A 22,537-nucleotide genomic window follows, 5' to 3' on the forward strand; every position below is an offset into this window, starting at 1 on the left:
TTTTTTATTTTTTAAAATTATTTTTTATATCATTATATCAGAATAAAAAATTAATTTAAAATAAAAAAATTAAAATTTTTTTAAAAGTATTTTTACGGTTTCCAATGAGTGGCTTGGGTTGGTCATGTAAAAAAAGAAAGAAGAAGATAGCAAACTCTTGGTTACAAAGACTTCGAGCAGCTTCGAAAAATGATGTGTGTGTATCATTCAACAAGCAACTTGTGCAAGGCCTGAGGATGGTGCACAGCTCACCATGCCACTGTGGATCTTGCTACTTTCTTTCTCTGATGATCAGTTGTCAATTTAAGAAAGTTTGTGCACAGTTCTCCATCACAAAGAGAAGAGAGTCGAGTACAATGTGTCCCCACGACATCTAAAGCTTTTCTCAAAAGTGGATTGAGGCCAGGTGCCATGTGGAACAGCATCACAAGTCCAAGTCTTTTCATTGGCTAAGTGATCCTGGTTATAATTCCAAGACTCAACAGCGAGGTGCATAAAAAAAGCAACTTTATTATCTCAGAAAAGAATTTCGTTACGGCTAAAAGCTTCAATGCATGATACACAAGTCAATTTAGGAATTACCTAAATAATTAATCATTTTTTAAAAAACTTTTTTGTCATGATACTAAAATCCTGATATATGCCTAGTCCTAAACTAATATAAGATAAACCCTAAAATAGAAGACATTAAAATAATACATGCCTAATCATAAACTCGCACAATTTTTCCTTTGATTTTAAAATTTAATTTCATCAATCTTTAGTCCGTAAACAAAAAAGAAAGAGTGACTAGCTGGAAAATGATAGTAGGAAAAAAATAGATGATTGTCCCTCTTTCACCATCCAAAATGGTTAAGTATTAAAATATTATATTGAACAGGATGTGTTTGATGGTGCCATGGTAGTGGTTTTGGGTCCCCATGTTACTGAAAAAACAGATTGGGGCCTGGGAATATTTATGGTATCGGTTTGATTTTTTAATTTTTACTGGTTTTTCACTACTTTAAGGACACAAACTAGTTTATTGAAGTTTTTTTTTTGGTGTTTTTATAGTGTTTTCAAGAGAAAAATTGGACTACAGGTATTATGACACCCCTCAAAATTAATCCATATTTAAAAATTGATCTACAATATGAACTACAGGTGTTATGAAACCCCCCAATATTTTTCATAACTTGCACCACCAATAAATTCTAGTAACCCCATCCATTTCTTCAATGAGACAAGGTTTTTTTTTTTTGTTACATTAAATAAATATAATAAGAAGTTTATTAACAAAAACTTGAGAGTCGAAATATTTTTAAATAAAAAAATAAATGCTTAATTTATAAACTATTAAATATAAAAATTAAAAAGAACATAGAATATGTAGGTTTGTTAAAGTTGATCAAGCTTCAAAAATCTTAATCCATGGTATCACACATGAGCAATTTTTTTAACAGCCGTGCTCAAAATGACAGATCACTTTGCAAGCATGAGCAGTCTTTCTCAAAAGAATCACTAGGATAGGTTAAAAATTTCCCTGCGACTGTTATTCATTTTGTTCTACACAGAATTTGCATGCGATGGAATCTTACATGCCGACCCAGGAGACAGTTGGATGCTATAAGATGTGGGACATGAAGCGTCTGCTGTCCAAATTTGGTTATAGCCCTAAGAAGAGGCAAGACCAGTAACATTTCACTTACAAGCAGCCTATGTCATTCTGCAAAATCTTTGAGTTCTCCTGGTGGCTATTTTGCAAAAAGATAGATCCCCGATCATATACTCCCCCACCTCCAAGCTCCCACGATGAGATCTGTTGTAGCTACACAACATCTATTCCATCAAAAAATAAAGAGCAGGCATCCAACCTGCAGTATTTCTTGACAATAGAATAGAACACGCCAGTTGGATATTAGAGAAAGCATGCCGAAGAAATCATACAATTGCTTTATGGTCTTCAGGACCAAATTTTAGAAGTTTTACCCACAAATATGGAGCGAATCACATCAAACAATTCCAGGGCCTCGCAAAATTTCATTTTCAATTGTCATTGGCTGTATGTGCTTGCACCTTGTCAGATTCCAACTCACCCGAAGTACCATCAGATTGTGAACCATCTTCTTCTCGATGTTTCACAAGCTGTCTACTGCAATAATACAGAAGTACATTAATCAAATTCTTTGAGACAGAAATGCTGTAACATAATCATAATTCTGCCCTACCTTGTTAGAGAAAGTAGAAAGGGCCTCTTCAGCTTCTTTTCTAGTTTTGAATGCAACAAGTCCGTAGCCGGTGGACCTCCTAGGATTATCCTGAACTATAACTTCAGCAGAAACAACATTTAAGATCTTTTGACTTTGCTTCAAAGGGAAAATTCGCTACAAACATTTTGAATGTTGGCCCTGGCATGAGTGGCGGAGGTGGTGAAGGTTTTTTCTTTTTTTGTTGTGCATAATTCATCCTCAAAGTGCGGCCCTCAAATTCCTGAAAGGCATTTGTAAGAAGACTAGATGTTTTCTAGTTCGTAAAAGAAAAGGGCAAGACAAACACTAATGCACGTTAAGATATGAACGAAATCAACCAAAAAGAAAAGAAAAACAAAGTCTAGAGATTTTATGATTCTTGTTAATAGGTTTTCGAAGAGCAAAAGGCTAGCATAAAGTGGATTAGGGTACATATCCAAGAGCCATATTAAAATCGGTTAATTCTTGATAATTATAAGTCTCAATCTGATTTATCTCTCCTCTCTATCCAATAAGGTATGCATTACCACAAGGATTCCATATTCCATATTCCGAAGAAGGGAAGAATCGAAGATGATGTGCTTACGTAAGAATCGAGATAATTAAGAGCAGCATCTGCCTCTTCAGGGGAGCCCATTGCGACAAACGCCAAGCCCCTGTTTCTGGTTTTGCTGTACATTAGCAAAAATAAGTTGGTTTAAATTACTATTCACCAATATTCAGAATATTATTCATTATAATAATAAAATTGCTCATCAGCCATGAAACTTTTAAAATAAATGCCAGAAAAAATAAAGTGATTTTTTTAAAGTGACATAAATTATCTCTTACAATTTATATAAGATTAGATTAGTCATCTAGCTTTTTTTGTATTGCACAATAAAATTATTAATTTAACTCTAGAAAAAAAATGATGCCTTTTATTAGGGTGTTATGGTCTTTTTAATTTTTTTTAAATAACATAATTAATTTGATGTCTTTAAAGGCAAAATTTACTCTTTCACAATGACTTTGTTTTTAATCATTTTTTTTCTTCTTCTCATGGAACTCAACATCAACCCCTTTAAAATTTCAGACCATCCCTTTAATTTTTTTTTCCTTTACATTTGGCTCATGTTTTTTTTTATTATTTTATTTTGAATAGACTAAAAAATTATAAATATTTTTTAATTTCACCACCTTAATAAAAAGGTAAATTGAAATACGAACCTCAATCTACAACTGTCCCAAGCTTCTCAATTCACCATGATTAATTGAGTTAAGTTCCAATAATTTTATTATTTAGGGACCAAATCCAAACATTCAAGGAATAGGAAGGGCCAAAAAAAGATAAAGACAACTCAAGTTTCCAAATTTGAAGAATTAGCTACGGAAAAAACAATGTTTATTCATTAATCGCGTGCGGCTTGGTTTATTTTGTTTATATTTTATTTTCCTTTACTATATAGGAAAAAACTATTACGTTAGTAATTATTTTTCTTTTTCTATCTTTTCTAATTAGTTCAGTTTGACTTTCAAGTTTACACGATTATTAAATTTAATATTTTTTTTAATAGAGAAAAATTATTATTGTAATTTCTGACTTACCTCAACACATAATCTCAATCTTTGTACTAACTTCTTTCAAGCTTTCTCATGTATATTTTTTTCCTTAAATTTTACTGTCTTTATAGCCATTTGTTCAATTAGACCTCATGGTTTATTATTTGAAATGATTTTAGAGTTTGACAATAACACTTGACAGTTGACATAAATAATGTTTGTTTGGGAATACGACTGATTACTAATTCATGCTCATGTGAGCTTATTTAGTTTTAAATTATTAATTTAGAAAATCATGTTCGATGATGAAGGACTCCAATTCACTTTCTAACTCTACCAGCTCGGAGGTGAACATCATAGATCAAAATGGGTCACCATACTATTCAGTTGTAACCATTTTTGTTAAGATTAATGAATTTTGGTATTTTACCATTAAATATTACTCTTCTCTAGATTAATTAACTTAATTATATTTGAAAAGTAACTTTACCTAATTTAATAAGAGATTAATGATCTAATTACCATCCGCATTCCAAGGAGAGGGATGGAGGGAAGCGAAAGGATTAAAGTACCGGAATAGAATTTTTAGGGGCACACATGAGGAAAAAAGTGATACTTAATTATGAACCATGATCACATACTTAATCTATAATCTCATATTAGTAATTACTACTCATTCGTAACGATAAACAGTAATAATCCTGATACAAACAGAACTTGAGGAAAAGCAACGACCAAAAAAAAAAGACGGATCTAGCGTAGCACTGCCTCTATCCTGGCAATTCATGAGAAAACCATCACAAAAACGGCAACACAACTGCCGGCTAAAGCCACGAATGGGGAATTATTGATCCCTAAGGATGAATCGGGTACGTTGTTGGATGAAGGCTTGTAATTGGTGACATTACTACCGGCGGGAGAAGTGGTAGTGCCATCAGAAGATGGAGTTCCTGAGGAGGAGGGACTTGTGCTCGATCCTGCTGCTGCAACAGTGACTGCAACCTTCATGCCACTCCCACAGTGGCCAGGAACACCACAAATGAAATAATGAGTTCCGGCAGTCTTGAGGGCTATTGTGGTAGCACCACTGCTATCTGAAGTGATTGCATTGCCTGTAGTGCATGTGCTGTAGTCACTGGCACGCACTTCATCCACCGTGTGGCCTCCTCCGTAGTTAAACACTAGATTATATAAACAGAAACCTGATTAGTAAATCAAGTACTAATCTTGATCAGTAACGTGTACTGAGAGAAGGGGACTCACCAAGGCTGTCGCCAACTGAAAAGGTCTTGCCACTAGTCCAGGTGCTATAATCCATACCAATTGCCCAGCCTGAACTATCTCCTACAGTGTAATCTTTAGCCAAAATGGGCACCACCGTGCACAAGACTACTAGGATAGCACAAGGAACTGATCTTGAAATTAAACCGGCCATTTTCCAGGAGAAGAGAAGAGAAGAGAAGAGAAGAAGGTATTTGGGTTGCTTTTAGGATGGTCGTTAGGGGTGTTATATAGTGGAATGAGTAGAATTAGCTCCACTTGATTCCTCCAAACTCTTTGAATGTGAAAGGGACTAATTTCATGAAGATGACTTAACCCATACTCCATACCTAATGCAAGGGAAAGTGGGTTCACTTAAAGATGGTTGGTGGGGAAAGATGCATCATTTTTATGTGACCCGTAACTAAGGAATGACCCGAGTTCTTCAACGTCATAATCGTTTTATCTTCTTATGGGCCGAATGAATTAAATTCCATAATCAAGTAGACAGCAACATGTGACTGAACATCATGGAACGCTTAAAGCCTACGTCTACAAGTTCAAACAAAATAAAAGATGAGATGATAGCTTACAGGGAATTATTGGTCTTATTTTCCAAGTCTGACGCTCCTCATGGATAAGGCGCCTTTGGCATCCTATGCATCAGCTTCTTATTTTAAAAAAGGCCATTTTGTTTTATTATTTTCGGATGAATTTCTCAGAGATGATACAGGAATAAGAGAATGTTTGGACATAATACATGCAGACCCTCCAACTTACATACTATTTTCAATTAGTCCCTTGGTCTCTACATGGTTTACATTGAGCGGATGAAAAGGCCTCCTTTGAACCCAAACTTCTTCTAGCGGACGAGGATTGTAGATTAAACATATATGATAATAGTTGGAGGGTTCAATTGTAATTTTTCCAAAAATGGTAACCCTATTCTAAACGAACATTCTATGCTCTCCTTGTCCGAAGTCCAAAGCCATGAACTAAGAAGGCATTCCTTCCCTAGCAACAAAAGCCCCCTCCATTCCCACAATTACGATGCAGACATGGCTTTTGAATTGATCGATGACAAATACTTGTTAACTACATGCCCATCAAAATTAAGTTTGCAAAAAGCGTAATTCTTTGTTAAAAGGATATATCGTTTATTAATCATTCTTGGATAGCTACCCATCTTACAATTTTAATTTTTAAGTTGAATGTAAATTGTTTAACATGGCTGTGCATTTTAGTGAAAGTCTCTTGAGAATTCAGAAAAGCAGCCAAATCTCTTACTGGTAAATTAACATTACCCAAGTTTGTCTTAAACAGCATCATTTGTCTTCGTCGATATTGCTTTTCTGCTAAGAATGTACTGAAACTTTTTTAATGTAAATTCCATCATTTATATAATTATATCTTCTGAACATCATGGAGAAAAACCACCCAGGATCAGCCTGACAGCGATGATTCATTCACAGGTAATCTTAAGGAGAACGGGCACTTTCATAAAATCTTCACTGAAAAATCTACACTTGTTTATCTGCATGTTATTTGAAGGCATGATCAGAAGACGGCGACGATTAATTCACAGGTAATGTACGTATATTATTTTAGCATTAAATCTTGTTGCAATGTCCATGTTTAGATAAAAACCGAGCACCTAACATGTGCTTAAAAGTCACCATTGATATGATTATCACAAAGGTATTTAAACTATCGCATGATTATCACAAAGGTATTTAAACTATCGCATGATTACCCAAAACGAAACAACCCCACCTGGCACGCTGTGCAACCAAGCTCAAAAAAAAGGCATGGTGTACTTTTAGATGTGGTGGTCTGGTAAGAGTGGCTCCGGGTTTGGTTGGGCTGTGAGGGTTCATCCAAGTTCTCACCAACTGCTCATGTGTGTTGTTTCCACTTGAGCCATTACCATCTACGCTCTGGTTGCCCTCCCTCCTAAAGTGCTCTTGTCCCTTTTCTTCTTCTAGCTCAACCCATTACCCACCCCCCTCCTTTTTTTGCACGATTTATTCGCTCTCTCTGTCTTTTCGAATTTAGCACATTCTCATTCCAGCTTTTGCATCTTGGTGCACGAAGACGAGTTTTTCTACTCTCGATTCAAACTTGGATGACAACAGGATACAAATCCACTTACTACTTGAACTAACACGTAATGCTTAATCTCATCTCTTTATAACACTAGTACCACATTTTCCATCATCAAACATTTTGTTTCTTGATTGATTTCATTTTAGCTTTGTAATGAATGATCCCGTTTTTGGGAACGCAAAATGCCCTATTTTACATCCAGACAGAACAGCTAAGGTAAGCATAAAGATCTAAGGACCCGAGGGTTCTCACCTTTAATCGCGACACCAAACACATACCAGGTTAGACTTCGATTACATTGATAGAATTCAAAATGCCTGATCAATTCAATGTTTTTCTAATCCCAGTGACAAGGTCTTCGTCTCATGCAAAATTCAGAAGATGCACAATTAAATTGATAGAAATCAAAATTAGAGGTGTTCATAATATAGTTGGATTTGGTTTAAGTGTATAATTATATACTATCTAACTTTTGATATTTACATATTATAAATCCGATTCATTCAGTATTTTTAGAATTGAGCGAATTAAATATATTGGTTTGAGTTAAATTTTTTGTGGATATTATAAATATTTATGATTTGAATTAATATTGCTAATTTTTATGAGTCTGTATTTAAAAACATATTTAATTTACAACATGTATTGTAGGTGCAATAACACCCTAAATATTAGGTTTAATCTTCATACCCTACATTGCCATTAAATTCTAGTTACATTCCCCTCCCTTCTAGTAAAGAAACAAACTTTTTTTTTGTGTTAAAGAAATTTAATACATTACCATAAAATTAGTAAATAGTAATGAAAATACCAATAGAAAATATTTTATCATACTTTCTCATATAAATAGCCATGGAAAATTTATGTTTGTAGTTACAAACCAAAATTATGACGGAATTTGTCCCATTGATAATTTATGATAAAATAGAGAAAATAAAAAAAAATAAAAAAAATAGTTTGCACTTTCATTAAAAATTCGACATATCAATATTTTTTTTATGGAATTGTTGATGGACATTCCATCAAAAATTAAATGAAATAAGACTTGACAATCCTCTTTTCCCTCCTCCCTGTCTTCTTCTTCTTCCTATCCAAAAAACCAGTAGCCCCCTCCACTTATTTTCTTATAAAATAATCCAGCCATCATCCTAAAAATTCTAGCCACCTTAAACCACCAATATCGATCTAAATCGATTAATGGTATTAACATTTCTCTTTTAATTTAATATATTGTGAAGCTCTGCTATATTAAGGAAGCAAATCTATATATTTTTCTTGTAATCTATTTATGTTTTAGGTTAATTTATTGAAATTTTTTAATACTATTTGTAGTTTGCTTATATATTTAAGAGTTTTATCTTTTTTTTTAAAAATAATTTTTTTATTAATGTATGATTTATATGTTAGGAATTGTTTGAGATTGAGGAAAATTGAATTCATTTGTCATTTGATGAAATTGAGTTTGATTTTGTAACTTAAGTGTGTTATTATAATTGAAGAAATAATGAGTTATTTAATACTTGTCAATTATATTTTATTAGTTTTATTGTCAAGTTGAAAATTTGAGAAAATTATTTTTTTAGGAAATTGATAACAATTAAAATGTATTAATTTATAGGAAATGCTATCAAAATTTTGTTAAATCACTTATCAACTTATTGTAAAATTATTAGAATTAGTATCTTCATAAACATTTTGATTTGTGTTATTGTTTTCTTATAGACACCATGTTTCAAAGGAGAAAAAAATTTCAAGTTTAACAAGAACATTGCTACTTAATCAAGTAGTAGTGTTAGTGATTATAAATGTGTCATTAATTTAGATGTCAATAATAGAAAAACACTTAAAAAGATATTATATGCATATGTTATCGATCAAAGCTCATTTAATATGGGTAAAAGAGCTGAAATCCCTTCAAAAATAGATTAATATACAATCAAAACTATGGTAGAATGGAAGGTCGACAATTTTACATAAATCATGTCTTTTCTCACTAAAAAACTTATTTATTTATATTAGGTTATTTTAAGTTTTTCATTAAATAAAAAATAACTTTCATGAATTAATTTTAAGGTTTATCAATATTGAAGTTTTTCATTTAATAACAAGTATGATAAAATTATCATTTAAAGAACAATTGTTTTAATAAAGTTGACTTTAGGGTCATCCTGAATGGATGAATGTAGTAAATATATGTTGGGGAAAATCATAGGTTGGATCGGATAAATAATTTATACTTTTTTATATGGTTTTCCCATAATTTTGAAAACTATTCAATGTTTGAATTGAATTTTAAGAAAAAGTTTTACTAAGACACGAAAAATGAGCAAGTAGTTAGAAAAGTGCGAGAAAATCATAATGCAAGAAAATCATAATGCAATTAGATAAGTTTTAAATAGTAAAATGTTATATTATTGTTTAATAAGTTTTTGTGCCAAGTTGCGCGGTTTGTGGTTTGATGCCCATAGATATACAATAAACAAAGCTTACTTGATGACATAGTGTTATGAAAAAATTATAAACCAAAACACATCATGAAGGATAATTTAGAAAAGTTTCAAGAATTTATGACATCATATGAATTTAAAAATCACTTATGATTCGATACTCAAAATAAAAATAAAAAAAATCATAGTTTAGCGAGTAAGTATACCAAGAGAGCACTTTCATTTGCGAACCATATAAGACATTTGATAAGAGCTTATTGTTGTATATTTATTTATAATTTAATCTTTATTTTTAGATTTTTTTAAACTTTTTTATTTTGTAAAAAAAACCAATTTAAGTATAAACCAACTCCAATAGAGTTATATAAAGAAACTTATATAAAAAAAGCATATTAAAAAAAAAAGTGAAAATGTTTTTCGAGCTAAATAGCTGGTCAGAAAAGTGCGAGAAAATCATAATGCAATTAGATAAGTTTTATTTGATGCCCATAAATATACAATGAACAAAGCTTACTTGATGATATAGTGTTATGAGAAAATTATAAACCAAAACACATCATGAAGGGTAATTTAGAAAAGTTTCAAGAATTTATGACATCATATGAATTTAAAAAGCGCTTATGATCCAATACTCAAAATAAAAATAAAAAAAAATCATAGTTTAGCGAGTAAATATACCAAGAGAGCACTTTCATTTGTGAACCGTATAAGGCATTTGATAAGAGCTTATTGTTGTATATTTATTTATAATTTAATTTTTATTTTTAGATTTTTTTAAACTTTTTTATTTTATAAAAAAACAATTGAAGTATAAACCAACTCCAATAGAGTTATATAAAGAAACTTATATAAAAAAAAGCATATTAAAAAAAAAGAAGTGAAAATGTTTTTCGAGCTAAATAGCTCTTTTTAAGTTTTTTAATAATTATTTTAATTAAAGTTTATATATATTTACATTATTAATATGAATTTTAGATTTTGGGTTTTTTTCTTGTTTTGTAGGAGACATGCAGAAATGATTGTCAAATATATATATATCCCACCTTTTTTATTATCCTTAATTGTGATCGGAGATGGGCCCGATATAAAGATATAAGGGTGGGTTATATGGTTTCAACAGTAAACACACAACATTTCGTTACAAGCCGAATAGATGGATTAATTGGACAACATTGTTCAGTTTTATTTATTTAACCTTGAGCCTTTTGGCCCATTAAGTAGCTACCCTGCGTTGATTTAATGTAGTTAATTTGTTCTCTTCTCGTTGCTCAGAAAAGGAGACTGGTGGTTAATCAGGTCGGTCCACCCTCTGCCCGTTATTTATTAGGCTTCTCTTCTTTGTTTGCCTTCTTTAGGAAAACTACATGTCGTTCCTTTCTTTTTTGAATCCACCAGCGATTTCTTCATACACATGAAATCAAACTTCAAAGTCAAACGACATCTGGTTTTGCAAGGACAAACTGTCACGCAATTTGTATTGGCAGAGGACTTTTTTGAAGCGGGCAAACGATTTGTGTGATTGGGTGCTGGGCCTTGGAGAGGAAATCCTGAATCCATCGATTATATTCTTTCTAGCTTTCCCTCTGTTGCCTTGGAAACAGCAAAATGCCTGCGTCTTTCTTCCTCCCCCTGTTGTGGCTGGAACTGTGGAACAAATTACCTGTCTCCATGAATGATACCACAGCATCCCCAGTCCTATGAGTGCCTCCAAAGAGCTAGCCTTCGTACGGCAAAGGAATCCTCCCAGCGTGTCCTATCACTGTCTTTGAGAACATTTTGCTTGAGAAGATTGAGAGTCAGATTTTCAATTTTTATCCAATGTAATATTTAATATAACTTGTGATCTTGGACAGGATGTAGACGCATCACGCCTTTAAAAACTTTCCAAAACTTCAATTAGTAAAATTAGTTTTCACTTTCATTAATTGCAGACCCAATTATGCATGGACTGAGGCAGGTTATTCTCAGAGTCTAGGCGTAAAGAAAGCAGAAGCTCAATCTGGCTCTCTTATTTAACTAGGCCATAGCTTGGTGTTGACATCAAAATAAATTTCTTTCAATTGACCATGATTAATCGAGTTCAATTACAAGAATTTTATTGTTTAGGGACCAAGTCCAAACATTCAAGGAATTAGAAGGACCAAAAAAGATAAAGACCATCCAAGTTTCCAAATTTGAAGAATTAGCTACGGAAACAACAATGTTTATTCATTGATCGCGCGCGGCTTGGTTTATTTTGTTTTTCTTTACTATATGGGAAAAAACTATCATGTTAGTAATTATATTACTATTTCTTCTAACTAGTTTAGTTGATTATTAAATTTAATATTTTTTTATATATATAGAGAATCATTATTAAATTTAGTCTATACCATATTTTGTGAGCGTCTCAGTACCCTTCAAGCCTCGGGGACATGGTGGCAGAAAAAAGTGAAGGGAGCAAGTTCGCCACTTAACTTAGTTATAGCATTTAGTATTAAACAGACAAAATCTGAGCTTCAAAGTTGCATGTATCTATGTTCGAAAGGATGGTGGAAGGGAGATCAAGAAAAAAACATATGTTCTTTCCTTTCAGTCAAGCACAGAGGTGGGTTAGCCATCAGAATTTGGGCTAACTTGTAAGACTTTTATTATTCAAGGATGAAAAGGGTGCCCCTCTCCGTTGGTCACTTGTTTCCTTGGTTCTCGCGGGCTTTGCCGCGTTTTATACCAAGAAAAAAAAGAAAAGAAAAATACATTAGTTAATTTGGAAAATCACGCTTCGATGGTAGAGGATTCCAATTCACCTTCTAATTTTAGAAGCTCGCAGGTGAACATCATGGATCAAAATGGGTCACCATACTATTCAGTTGTAACCATTTTTGTTAAGATTAAGGAGTTTTGGTATTTTACAATTAAATATTACTCTTCTCTATATTAATCGACTTAATTATTAGAAAAAGAAGTAAATTTACCTAATACTAAGAGATTAATGATCGAATGACCATCCGCATTCAAATGAGAGGGATGGGGGAAAGCAGAGGGATTAAACTGAACCTATGCTGGCAGAAACGAAATAGAATTTTGAGGGGTACAAATGAGAACCATGATCACATACTTAATCTATAATCTCATATCACTACTCGTTCGTAACGATAAACAGTAATAATCCTGAATACAAGCAGAACTTCAGGAAAAGCAAGAACCAAAAAAAAGAGGGATCTAGCAGAGCACTGCCTCTATCCTGGCAATTCATGAGAGAACCATCACAAAAACGGCAACACAAGTACCAGCTATAGCCACAATTGGGGAAATATTGATCCCTAAGGATGAATCGGGTACGTTGTTGGATGAAGGCTTGTAATTGGTGACGTTACTACCGGCGGGAGAAGTGGTAGTGCCATCAGAAGATGGAGTTCCTGAGGAGGAGGGACTTGTGCTCGATCCTGCTGCTGCAACAGTGACTGCAACCTTCATGCCACTCCCACAGTGGCCAGGAACACCACAAATGAAATAATGAGTTCCGGCAGTCTTGAGGGCTATTGTGGTAGCACCACTGCTATCTGAAGTGATTGCATTGCCTGTAGTGCATGTCTTGTAGTCACTGGCACTCACTTCATCCACCGTGTGGCCTCCTCCGTAGTTAAACACTAGATTATATAAACAGAAACCTGATTAGTAAATCAAGTACTAATCTTGATCAGTAACGTGTACTGAGAGAAGGGGACTCACCAAGGCTGTCGCCAACTGAAAAGGTCTTGCCACTAGTCCAGGTGCTATAATCCATACCAATTGCCCAGCCTGAACTATCTCCTACAGTGTAATCTTTAGCCAAAATGGGCACCACCGTGCACAAGATTACTAGGATTGCACAAGGAACTGATCTTGAAATTAAACCGGCCATTTTCCCGGAGAAGAGAAAAGAAGAGAAGAGAAGAGAAGAGAAGAAGGTATTTGGGTTGCTTTTAGGATAGTAGCTGGGGGTGTTATATAGTGGAATGAGTAAATATGGTGAGTAGAATTAGGTCCACTTGATTCCACAAAACTCTTTGAATGTGAAAGGGACTAATTTCATGAAGATGACTTAACCCAGACTCCATACCTAATGTAAGGGAAAAGTGGGTCCGATTTTCCTCTGATTGTCTTGAACATGATTGTTAGGAAAAGATGCATCATTTTTATGTGATTCGTCACTAAGGAATGACAAGAGTTCTTCAACATGTGAGTGAACATCATAGAACACTTAAAGCCTACGTCTACAAGTTCAAAGAAATTAAAGATGAGATGATAACTTACAGGGAAAGTGGTCTTATTTTCGAAGTCTGATGCTCCTAGTGGACAAGGCGCTTTTGGTATCCTATGCATCAGCTTTTTATATAAATAAAGCCATTTTGTTTTATTATTTTCGGATGAATTTCTCAGAGATGATACAGGAATAAGAGAACGTTTGGGCATAATACATTCGAACCCTCCAACTAACATACTATTTTCAATTAGTCCCTTAGTCTCTCCATGGTTTCCATTGAACCATTGAATCATAAGTATTCATGCAAGATCGGCCTTCCATCCAACAGTCATTTGTTCTCGCAATCAAAATACACACAACTTTTATTCACTATATAAATCACACAAAAAAACCTCGATTCTTTTTTCACTTTATGCATTCGAGATTTAGATCACCCTAAGGAAAAAGGTTGTTACAAATTCTCCAATCTCCACTAAGGTCCCAAAATCCAATGTTTTCAGATATAAAACATATATATTGGATAATATATTAATTATTTAGTTTTAGTAATTCAATCTATTTTCTATAACCAAGATGTCTGATAGTATAATAGAAAAACCTAATGTATTGGGCACCATACTCACCAAATATACTTGGTTAATTGAGTTTAAATACTGCACTTAAATCATAATAATGTTTGTAATTAGAAAAAAAATTTAAGAGGTTGACAGAAACACCTCAAAGGTTATTCCATGTAATGATGTGAGGTTTGAAAACCTCATTCCAATCCAAGATTATATTGAAAAGTGGAGGATTATAGTTACACGTGAGGCATGAAAGCTTACTATTAAAGAAAAATTTCACTGGAAAGTGGGAGGCATATAGCCTTCCTAATAATAATGATACGAGGGCTTGAGAGCCCACTAATTGAGAGAAATCATAGTAAAAGAAAGAAAATATGTGATCTTCTTAGTATTATCATGAGACGTGGATATTATCATGAGACGTGGATCAAAGCATGTAACATTTTTAATGATGAAATGGAATATAAAAGTTCTTTACTATAAACAAATTGCACCTAAGAGCCAATAACTAGATTCAAGCACCTGAACCCAAGAATAGTTTGACCTAGTTAATAGGTTCGATCTTTTTTATTAGATGGAATTTTTTAAATTTATAGAGTGATTTTTAAACTTATTAAATTTAAGTCTATAGAAAAGTTATACTATTTTTTTTAAAATTCATTCTCTCAATATATGGTTTAAAACATGTGCAAATTAAATTAGGTATAATTTAAGAATTTTGTTTAAAAAGTAAATGATTACGGGGTGCTTTTGAAATCTTGATGGACAGAACAAAACTAAACATATACCATACTTGGAGGGATAAAAAATTGTAGTTTTTACAAAAATGGATTGTATGAAACACCTTTCTAAACGAATTCAATAAATAAATAAAAACCACTGAAAAGACTTCCTTACCTACCAACAAAAGTTCCCACAATTATGATGCAGACATGACCTTTACCTGATTTTAGTTTGACTTTTTTCTTTGACTTGATAGATGACAAATACTTCCAAACTAAACGCCTTGCTTTGACTATTTATATTCCCATCAAATTAAGTTTCAAAAAAGCGTGATTCTTTGTTAGAAGGGTATATCGTTATTAGTCTTGGATAGCTAAGGTAAATACATTTGGCTTTGTTTATAAAATCAAGGAATCTACCCATCTGCAATTTTAGTTTTTACAAGTTATTTGACTTGTAATTTATTATTAGAATAATTATTTTAGCAAAAAAAATATATTATCTTTTAAAATGTTTTTTATAATAAAATTTTTAATTATAAATCAAAAACTATATTTATTTATTTATTTATTTATTTAAATAAATCAAAAATTATTTGTGCTAATAAATATAAAAAGATTAATATATTTATTCGACTCACCTAACCATAGATCAAATAATTATTTTCTAGTTCAAATGAATTAATATATAGATTTTATTAATTTTTTAATAACAAGTAAAAAATATAATTATGAATCAATAAGATAGTATTTATATATAATAAAATATAATAAAGATAATTTGAACTAATAAGAATTTATAAAATCTCAAGTTTATTTTTAACATATTATAAAACTAAGACAATATTACAATTGTTATATTAATACATTATTTTCCTTAATCTTTGTATAATATTTTAAGAAAATTAAAAGAAAATATTACAAAAAAAAAAAGATATAGATAGATTAAGTGGTAGAGTGATAAATAGGCCAAATATAAAGAATATATTTTAAAAAAAATTTAAAAAAAAAATAAAAACTAAAAGAATATTACAAAAAAATAAAAAATTATTATAAATAAATTAAGCTTAAAATGATTAAAAAAAATTAAGTATGGGTAGGCAAAAGAAAAGGTTAAGAAAAACATGTGAAGATAACGGTGTTTCATTTACAAGTAATGTACGTACGTTATTTTATCACTAAACTTTGGTTGCAATGTCCTTGTTTAGATAAAAACGGAGTACCTAACATGTGCTTAAAAGTCGCCGATTGATATGATTATCACAAAAGCTGTCGCATGACCATCCAAAACGGAGCAACCCCGCCCCGCATCCTGTGCAACCAAGCTCAAGGAAGAGGCATGGTGTCCTTTTAGATGTGGTGGGTTGGGTAAGGGTTACTTTTGGTTTGGTTGGGCTGTTCGGGTCCTTCAAGCTCTCACCAACTCCTTGTCTCTGTGTGTGTGTGTGTGTGTTGTTTCCACATGAACCATTACCAGCTTCGCGCTGGTTGCCCCGCTCCTAAAGGGTGCTTGTCCCTTTTCTTCTCCTCCTCTTTTTTGCACGATTTATTCGTTCGGTCCAGGTTGTTTGGTTTGGAGATGGTTTTAATTTTTTTTATATAATTTATATAAAAAAATGTATTTTTTATTTTTGAAGATATTATTTATACTTTAAAAATATTATATCTTTGAAAAAAACCCGTATCACCTCCCATCCAAACACACTTTAACAACTTTTGCATCTTGGTTTGGAGTTTTTCTCTTCTCTCGATTCAAACTTGCAAGCCAACTGGAAACAAATTCTCTTACTACTAGAAAATTAATAAATAATAATGGAAATATTGAGAGAAAAATTTATATAGCTATTTTTTTAATGAAAATGAGGATAAAAAAACTTATCTGGGCATTTTCCGCCACAATTGCTAAATAGATTATGTTTAGTCACTAATTAGAGAGGGAATAGCTAATAGATTAAAAAAAAAACATATTAAAAATTTTGCGGGCAATTCAATCGGTAATTTTACAGCATAAGGATTTACCGGTAAAATTATCGATGAAAACCTTCTTCGGCAAAAGTCAATATGTTAAAATAGGTTGTTCTTACTCCCCTCATCCTTATTCTTCTTCTTCTTCTTATTCCTCCTACTCCTTCTCATGTAAAAATTATGGTAACGTTAATTTGTTTTTGGACAAGGGAGGCAAGAAGTTTTTTGGAGCCACAAAAACGATGTTGTTTTCTCAAGCAAAATATACCTTTTTTTCTTTTTCATTTTTTTCACTTGGAAATATTTGACTCCTTACAGGTCCGCTTGAGCTAAAAATTATGATAAAGTCTGGTAAGTTTTGGTTTGAAAAACATTTCAGTTCATTTAATAAACTTATGTGTTGGACCTGTTCTTTTCTTTTTTGAAAAAAGACTACTATATTTTCCATAACTCTTGAGAACAAAATAGGATCTTACAATTGAGGAGCAAGAAATTGGATGAAACGCACCGTATTAGTGGGATATGGATATGCATGGAACCTAAAGTATATTTAACTATTCGAAAATTTAAACAATAAATTGTTGGTTTATACCACAAGTAATCTATAGCAAGGCTTGGTGATAGTACAAAACAGTAGAGTCGACTAACAGATTAAATGAGCTAGGTCTTCTGAGATGCATGAATTTCACCATCTCATAGCACCATTTTTTTATCTGAAAAAAACCCAGTAATCAAGATGCAGTTATGAAAGAAAAGGAGCGAATCCCCAGTTCATTATGAATCGGTTATAATTCTCGTACAACGTATATATGCAGATGCAATTGAAGCTATCTTTCCTCCGCTCATGCTTTCTTGCTCAATTACCCAGAGGCAGTAAGAAGAAATTAGAAAAACAACATTAGTCACTACTGCTTATACAGTCTACAACCAGGGGAGTTGTGACCCAATGGTGACAGTGGTTGTCTCAATGAATCTATATCCTCCGAATCAATCTTGCTCTCAACAGGGAAACTCCTCGAACTTGATTTTCGCTTGCTCCTCTGCAATAAAGTCAGGAAATTAAACTGCGAAATGAACCTCAATGGCCAAGACTGCTCATGAAAGTGAACGCACATACAGACATAGTCGTGCGCACAAATGGGCAGACATGCACCTACAGACACAAATCGGGAAAGAAGTCTTCCTTCTCTCTTACCTTAGCAGAAGCACTGGTGCTATGCTTTCCGCCAGAACCATCAAAGTTCTGTTCTCTGTTTTCTCGCCTCAATAACCTTTTGTTCTCCCCATCCAGTATATTGTTCTCTTCAAATAATAACCTGACCTGCACAAGACAGTGTTTCATTAAGCTATTACCAGGAAAACTTGTGTCCTCCAAGAAAATTGTTTCCATGAGTCTTCTCACCTCCTCTTCAGCTCTAGTAAGATTAATCCTGAGATGTTCCTTATCTTGCTGAAGTGTCCTTGCTTTAGCAGCTAGTGATAATACTTTCCGTGTTGAAGGCCTCAAACTACCACCGTCAGAGACAAAAGTAAAAAAGAAATAAAGGTGATAAGAGTATTGAGTAAGGAAACTTTCCAAGAAACAAAAAACGAGCTTGCAACAAGAGCAAGAGAAATGTCAAATGTTTTTCAACTTTTTGGCATACACCATTACATTTCCAAGCCGCACAGTGACGATAAAACACGGTTGTCAAGGGCACCAGTTTATCAGTAGAAGATTAGACACGAGCAAAAAATGTCATTTCATACCAGTTCATCTTAATGTCCCGAATTACTTAAGTCTCTTTTGCCTGTCGACAGAGAGGTTGGTTCCTCATCATCAGAAATACAGGTGACACAGTACAAGACAGTGTAATTGCTGGAAAGCTGTCAAAATTGGTGAAAAGCAAGGCAAGCTATTGGTATTGGTTTGGGTTTCCACTCAAAGAAACAAGGTGTGCTATGAGGATCTTATTTTATCATTTCTGGAAAATAAAATATAGTAAAATCAAAGATGGTGAAGAACACTTCTTTGTCTAAAGTCCGTGGAAAGTATAATCAAGCAGAAAGATAAGACACTCTGATATTTGTAAAGGAAAGGGCTATATTTCAACAAACTTGACATACAAACAAAAAGGACTGAAAAATTCATTTACCTATTCCACATTTTCAGCAAAGTTTGACATGAATCATAGCCACTGTTCGCTTCCAAATAAGCTTGACCAGATTCCACCTCATCTTTACCAACCAATGTTGCTAAAATGGACTCAAGGGAATTCTCCTCCATATCAGTGCTCTCAGTTGATGAATCATCCTACAAGGTTACAGTTATTAAGCATTGTCATCCTTTACTTGGAGTGGTATATGCACGCACACAAAGAGAAGCAAAAACTGATAGTAAGTGAAAACTATGTACGAAACGCAGAATCACTCATAACAAAGGTGCATTCATCTATTACACATAACCAAACAGTATTACCAGGTTATGCAAACCATTAATTTCAGTGTCAACGAAGTGTACATTCCTTTGAGCCACAATCCAGTACGTATAATCAATGCCTTTCAAGGAATCAAACACTATTACATGGGAAAATTTTGCATGAGTGTAAATACCCATTTGAGAATTCACAGAGTTCTGTTAGCTGTCCATGCATATAAGTAGCACTAAAGTTCCAGGATAAAGAACTATAGTCTATAAATCAAGTAGGCACAAACAGCTAAAAAACCGTTACGAGGCAGCCTGACACACAATTCTGAATCAACTAAGCAATAATACTAACTCATCTATAAGGTATAAGGCCAGACAAAATGTAAGCAACATCCAATTTTCAAAAACCCACAAACAATCAATCAAAAGGAAAGGTAACCGAAAACAAAGAATTTAAAAATTACCCTACGAGTATGGCACTTGTGCTTATAAAACTGCAATTCCTCCAAAGCCTTCCCCGACTCCTCCTCCAATTCACGAACCCTGACCTCTGCCTCTTTTGCTCTCTCCTCCGCCTCTCTTGCCCGCTCATCCGCCTCATTCCCAAACTCCATTAAAGCTTCTCTATCATTATCATAAAGCGAACACTCTCTTTCCCATTTGTTACACTGACTCACCAAATTCGCACACTCCGCTGCCAATCTTTGATTTTCCTCCACAAATTTCTTTATCGCCGCTGCATTCATATTCGCCTCCGCCTAAAAGCCAAAACAAACCAAAAAAGAACAAAAAAATTATTAAGAAAATCGGGAACTAAAACGAACTGGATAATACAATTGATTGGTAACTTTTTACCTTGGCACGGTCAATAAGGATGTCTTTTTGGCGAAATTTGCCGAGGAGAAGAAGGTGTTGGTCACGGAGACGGAAATAAGCATCCTCGTAAACGCGAAGCTTTAATTGGAGAGTGCGAGCAGAGACTGGTAGGCCTAAGGATTCATTGATTGTTTCTTTTATGTAATCGTCGATTTCTTGAAGTAGATCCATTTCTGATCTCGAAAATAAAAACCCTAGCTTTTGAACTGATCTTGAAAATTCAAATCAACGAACCCTACGAGATCGATTTCGCTGATCTAATCTCAAAAAGATTGAGATTAGAAGTTTTTTCGCTTGGCTTCTGAGTTCTGTGGCTTTTGGATTTGGGAATTCAAATTGAAATGGAAGGCGGTTTTTGGATTTTGGGAATCGAAACTAGCCGTTTGGAGGGTATTTAAAGCGGCATCTCGTGTGGGCCCTCAAATAGTTTGAGGCGTTTCAAACCTACCTGTGCTCGGCCCAGTAAGACCCAGCCCAGATGGACTGTGAATTAGGGTTTTAAATTTATATTTTTCAAAATGTTTCATTTTGGCCTCTAATGTTTTACATTTTTTTTTTTGGTTCTTTTCTAACTAAATTAAGGAAAACAGAGATATTAGATGGGGAATGCTAGCGGCAGTCTCTTCAACACCAAAAAAAAACCTTAGTGTACAAGAGATTTTTTAAATTGATTATAGAGATTCAACTCAATTAATCATATTTTAAATTTATATCTTAAATATTATTAGTTTAAATATCATAAATTTCAGAATTATTAAAAATTTACATGAGTATGTTAACTTCATAATCTGTAAAATTAATCAAAATTATATGCAAATTCATATCCATGTTGATAAGAGAGAGAGAGAGAGAGAGAGACTTCCCACGTCCCTCAAAATAACGCCTTCTCTCCTCACCTATCTAAAACCCGGTAGTCATGTCTGCCATTGCAGTTCTTAGGCTGAAACGGCTGCAAAATTTGCTTACGAAGCTTCGGCTGAAACTGAAGCAATTTTCTTTTCAACCTTCCATCTCCCATAAATTGTATTTTTATAGAACGTATAAGTATCCCAAAAAATAAGGATCAAATTAAAAATAAAAATAAAATGCAGTGACTGATTCTTTTTCGAACGTGGGCACAAGCTGAGTTTTTGAAGATTTTCTTTACATCAGGTTCAATGATTGGAAACTAAAATTAGATATTACATAGCACTGGATTTAAAACATGGATCCCATCCACTGAAATTCACTCGTAAGAAGTAAAAGAAAATGCTGTTTTTTTGGTGAATAACAAAAAATATTAATTCCCTTGCATTACGAAGCAAGACTATCGTGATTTGAAAATTCAAAGTGTAACTCTTGATTGTATTAATCAACGGAGTTAGACGAGAAATTAAATATCACACATGCATAATATCACGAGGAGCCAATTGCTACTTTTTGAATAATAGGGTTTTAATTTGACGGATCCCATCAGATTCCTAAAACAACACGAGTATCCATTGCCATTAAAATTTATTTGGTATTATAACAGTGATGGTAGTTTAAAATATTTTTATTTAGAAATATATTAAAATAATATTTTTTATTTTTTAAAAATTATTTTTAATATAAATATATAAAAAAAATTTAAAAATATTTTTAGAATATATTTTTTATCAAAAAATAAAAATTTTAAAAAATATGATTTACACTGTATTCTCAAACAAACTTAATCATGAATAAAGTGATTATTTGATTTTAATTTTTTATTATAATTAAAGAATGAAATTTGGTGAGCGGGAAGAAATGTACTCTTTCCATTCAATATGCTACTTTAGGTTAAAGTAGCTATTTAATCCGCGCTCCGCCATAGGTCTTATATTTTTTTTCAAAACAAATATGTGTGTGTGGCTATTTCAATGATTTTTTTACATCAAAAAGTTCTAAGTGTAAATAAAAAGATTTATGTAAATATCTAATTAAATAAATTGATAATTATCTATCTAAATAAATAGAAAAAAAGTTATAAACAATAATTGCAAGTGAAACAAGAAAAATTAAAAGATAAATGGTGATCAAGATATTTGATCCCACAATATTAAACATTTACATGGTTGTGTTTATTGAATTTATTTATTATAACCAGTTTTTTATTAAATCAAATGATAATATAAATAGACACACAGATGAAACTGATCATAAATATTATCTAAAAATAAAATAAAAATATGGAAG

At 32.8% G+C, this 22,537-nt stretch overlaps 3 protein-coding genes and 1 long non-coding RNA gene across 4 annotated transcripts; 1 reads left to right on the plus strand and 3 right to left on the minus strand.

The window, feature by feature from the left end:
• The first annotated feature begins 4,338 nt into the window (after nucleotides 1-4,338).
• Nucleotides 4,339-12,777, plus strand: LOC105120395 (uncharacterized). The gene is made up of 2 exons (XR_841322.1): nucleotides 4,339-4,407; nucleotides 12,677-12,777. It is a non-coding gene; the product is annotated as an uncharacterized LOC105120395 (long non-coding RNA).
• LOC105120394 (blue copper protein-like) lies at nucleotides 4,431-5,250 on the minus strand. Its single transcript, XM_011018564.1, has 2 exons — nucleotides 5,034-5,250; nucleotides 4,431-4,951 (listed from the first exon to the last, which is right to left on the minus strand). The coding sequence occupies exons 1-2, from the start codon at nucleotides 5,203-5,205 to the stop codon at nucleotides 4,554-4,556; spliced, it is 570 nt and encodes a 189-aa protein (XP_011016866.1). The 5' UTR covers nucleotides 5,206-5,250; the 3' UTR covers nucleotides 4,431-4,553.
• LOC105120393 (blue copper protein-like) lies at nucleotides 12,664-13,527 on the minus strand. The gene is made up of 2 exons (XM_011018563.1): nucleotides 13,295-13,527; nucleotides 12,664-13,212 (listed from the first exon to the last, which is right to left on the minus strand). The coding sequence occupies exons 1-2, from the start codon at nucleotides 13,464-13,466 to the stop codon at nucleotides 12,815-12,817; spliced, it is 570 nt and encodes a 189-aa protein (XP_011016865.1). The 5' UTR covers nucleotides 13,467-13,527; the 3' UTR covers nucleotides 12,664-12,814.
• Nucleotides 13,528-17,803: 4,276 nt separating this feature from the next.
• LOC105120396 (uncharacterized) lies at nucleotides 17,804-20,701 on the minus strand. Its single transcript, XM_011018565.1, has 6 exons — nucleotides 20,321-20,701; nucleotides 19,930-20,223; nucleotides 19,194-19,351; nucleotides 18,461-18,566; nucleotides 18,254-18,379; nucleotides 17,804-18,098 (listed from the first exon to the last, which is right to left on the minus strand). Exons 1-6 carry the CDS (start codon nucleotides 20,510-20,512, stop codon nucleotides 17,964-17,966), a joined length of 1,011 nt encoding a protein of 336 aa, XP_011016867.1. The 5' UTR covers nucleotides 20,513-20,701; the 3' UTR covers nucleotides 17,804-17,963.
• Nucleotides 20,702-22,537: the final 1,836 nt, after the last annotated feature.

This window comes from Populus euphratica, unplaced genomic scaffold (assembly GCF_000495115.2).
Source record: "Populus euphratica unplaced genomic scaffold, PopEup_1.0 scaffold6.1, whole genome shotgun sequence".
Lineage (NCBI taxonomy): Eukaryota > Viridiplantae > Streptophyta > Magnoliopsida > Malpighiales > Salicaceae > Populus > Populus euphratica.